We start from the raw sequence: 2470 nt of genomic DNA on the forward strand, positions 1-2470 counted from the left end.
TATGTATACAGGTACCTACAACCTTAAACCCAGCCTTTGCACTGTCCGCGTCCCTAATTTGTCTAATTAGCCATTACATCGCTGATATGGCTTGTGTGATTGCTCAGCTTACTATTTGCACGCTTAGAATTAAACTTACCTCGTCTTTCATATAGCCCGCTACTAATCCTATACGTTGATCACTGTCCACAATGCGCCCATCGATTAAATGCCTCGTTTTATATTCCAATACGCCAGTGTCGTTTGACAGGCAATGTATTATCTTTGGTGATCGTATGATTCGTGCCATCGCTACAAGCACCACATCGTTGCCACTGATGCCGTGCATCGCTGCCTGTTGTATGACGTCGTGCTGCATCATATGCAGACCGGCGATGTCTCCATTGTTGCGCGTCCGCCGTATTAACTTCGATACAATAGGGAATGTGCCGGCGGAGCAGGAGTAGTCGCTCCGTCGAAAGCAACCGTCAAATTTCACTAACTCGTACTTACGAGTCGCCTCTGACCGCGTACCCGCGCGCGCTAATCGTATTGCGAAAGTACGTCGATCGTTACGCAAGCGTCGATCAATGTCGCCCAAGTAGGCATCTGTGTGTTGCTGCGGGCTGTTGCTACGACAATGGGACTGCTCAGACGCCTGATGTTGGTGATAGTCCTCCGCTGAGCATTCGGTTTCTAAAATTTCGTCTGCCTGATTGCCTGTTGGTGGCGGGTGATGTAGTTGATATTCATTACTGCTGCGGAATAACGCTTCCATATCACGTGGTATTAGCTGCTGTAACAGCCGCTCATGATCGTCTGGATGTGTAATGCTCAGTATGTTCTGTCCGTAGAGATCAGATTGACAATGGCCGAGTAGTTGCTCCACGCTTGTGGATATGACAACGATTTGGCCATGACAGGTTAATGTTATAAAAAAACTGTCAAGCAAGTGTGTGAGCGCATCTGTGAAATGTGGTTCATCGATGAGCGCTGGTACGTGGCCACCATTTTGCCTCCTCGGCGCCGACTTGCCAAATACATATTGGAGCCGTAAACCGTGCGTGGCGCGACGCAAAACACCGGTCTTGTCTAGCCGTCGAGTGGCATCCGCAACGTGCGGCACCATGGAGGCCAGCTCCTGTATACTTGCATTCAATTTGTCTCTGCGATGCTTCTCGGCTAAATTGCGAGCCTCCCGGCTGCTGGGGGTATTGCCACTCGCCCCACCATCCGAAACGATTTCCGCCTCTGCTGATGCCATATTTGTGGGCATGCTAGACATGCTAGACATAGCCTTTATTCACCTGTTAATTACTTGATTTATTCTTTATGCGTTTTGTTTTCCTGTTTTTTAGTTATGGCTGCTGGAAGTCACACGCCATTCCTTCGCACTTTGTCTTACGCTGTTCTAAGCAATGTTCGTCGTCTTTTTTCTCAAGGTCTCACTTCTATGGCTCTGGCTCCGCCGTCTTTCCGCAGAGCCCCCTATACAATCTTTTTCGTTGTTTTCTTCTTAGCTTTTCTTTTTTTCTACTTGGTTGCGTGTCGTTCTCACTTTTTCTACGTACTTCTCGCCAGCATGTTAATCAGTCACTACTATTAACTACTCAACTATTATTAGCCACACACAGAATCTTGATAATAGTTTTCACTGATTTTTTCACAAATTTGAGCCACTTTTCGCTTTTGCACTTCCACTTTTATCAATCACCCGAAATGGAAATTTTTTTGTTTTGTTATGCCTTCTTCTTGTTATAACAAAGTTGCGGTTGCAGTAGAAATGCAAATATCGGCATACTAGCCAAATGTAGGGAGACCCACATTAAAAATATAATGGTGGACATGTTTTGATGAAGGATTTAATAGCAAATTAAAACTATTCCTTATAACAAAGATAGAGAGTAGGTAATCAGTAAAAAATCGGTAAAAAAAAATAGTTAAAACAATCATACTTCACCGTAGTTTTGGGTGCAGTTCAATAATTATATTAATTTGCAATCACCCTGTTTTGTTGATGTTACGTTTTCTGCTATTAGTTTGTATCAGCAACTTTCTTACGATTTTCCAAAATTGCAATTTTCTTCGAAAGTGCAATGAGCAAAAAAATTTGTGGAAAATGATTCATTTTAGCAGTAAAAACTGAGTTTTGACAGCTAAAATAGCTTAGCGCAATGTCGCGACCATCGCTCACATCTGCCGAGCCCAGTTCGCCCGTGCAAAAAGTATGGAAGCCAGAATGTAAGCAATTAAATTACTAGTCCCTGACCACATCTAATATTCTTCTTTGTTAGTGTATAAAATACAATTAGAAGCGCCTACGCCCAAACCCTTCCGCCGTACTCGTCCTTTGCCTTCGAATAATATCAACAATGAACCGCATTGTTATGGCACAGAATATTATGGTGTAATGGGCCATCTTGACGCAGAGCAGCTCTTGTCCAATAAGCCAGATGGCACATATCTACTGCGTCGAAGTCCAAATGCTGTA

At 43.8% G+C, this 2470-nt stretch overlaps 2 protein-coding genes across 2 annotated transcripts in view; one reads left to right on the forward strand and one right to left on the reverse strand.

Annotated features, from left to right (window-relative positions):
- Nucleotides 1–38: 38 nt before the first annotated feature.
- LOC118748542 (aryl hydrocarbon receptor nuclear translocator homolog) lies at nucleotides 39–2073 on the reverse strand. The gene has a single exon (XM_036483062.1). It carries the CDS (start codon nucleotides 1271–1273, stop codon nucleotides 104–106), a length of 1170 nt encoding a protein of 389 aa, XP_036338955.1. The 5' UTR covers nucleotides 1274–2073; the 3' UTR covers nucleotides 39–103.
- LOC118748300 (beta-chimaerin-like) overlaps nucleotides 2069–2470 on the forward strand; it is a 22636-nt gene continuing 22234 nt past the window's right edge. Inside the window, exons 1-2 of the mRNA XM_036482675.1 lie at nucleotides 2069–2220; nucleotides 2274–2467. Of these exons, the coding sequence (XP_036338568.1) occupies nucleotides 2154–2220; nucleotides 2274–2467 (261 nt within the window). The 5' untranslated portion in view covers nucleotides 2069–2153. The remainder of the gene's footprint in view (nucleotides 2221–2273; nucleotides 2468–2470) is intronic.

The sequence above is a fragment of the Rhagoletis pomonella genome, unplaced genomic scaffold (genome assembly GCF_013731165.1).
Source record: "Rhagoletis pomonella isolate Grant_MI unplaced genomic scaffold, Rhpom_1.0 Rhpom_scaffold_00013, whole genome shotgun sequence".
Lineage (NCBI taxonomy): Eukaryota > Metazoa > Arthropoda > Insecta > Diptera > Tephritidae > Rhagoletis > Rhagoletis pomonella.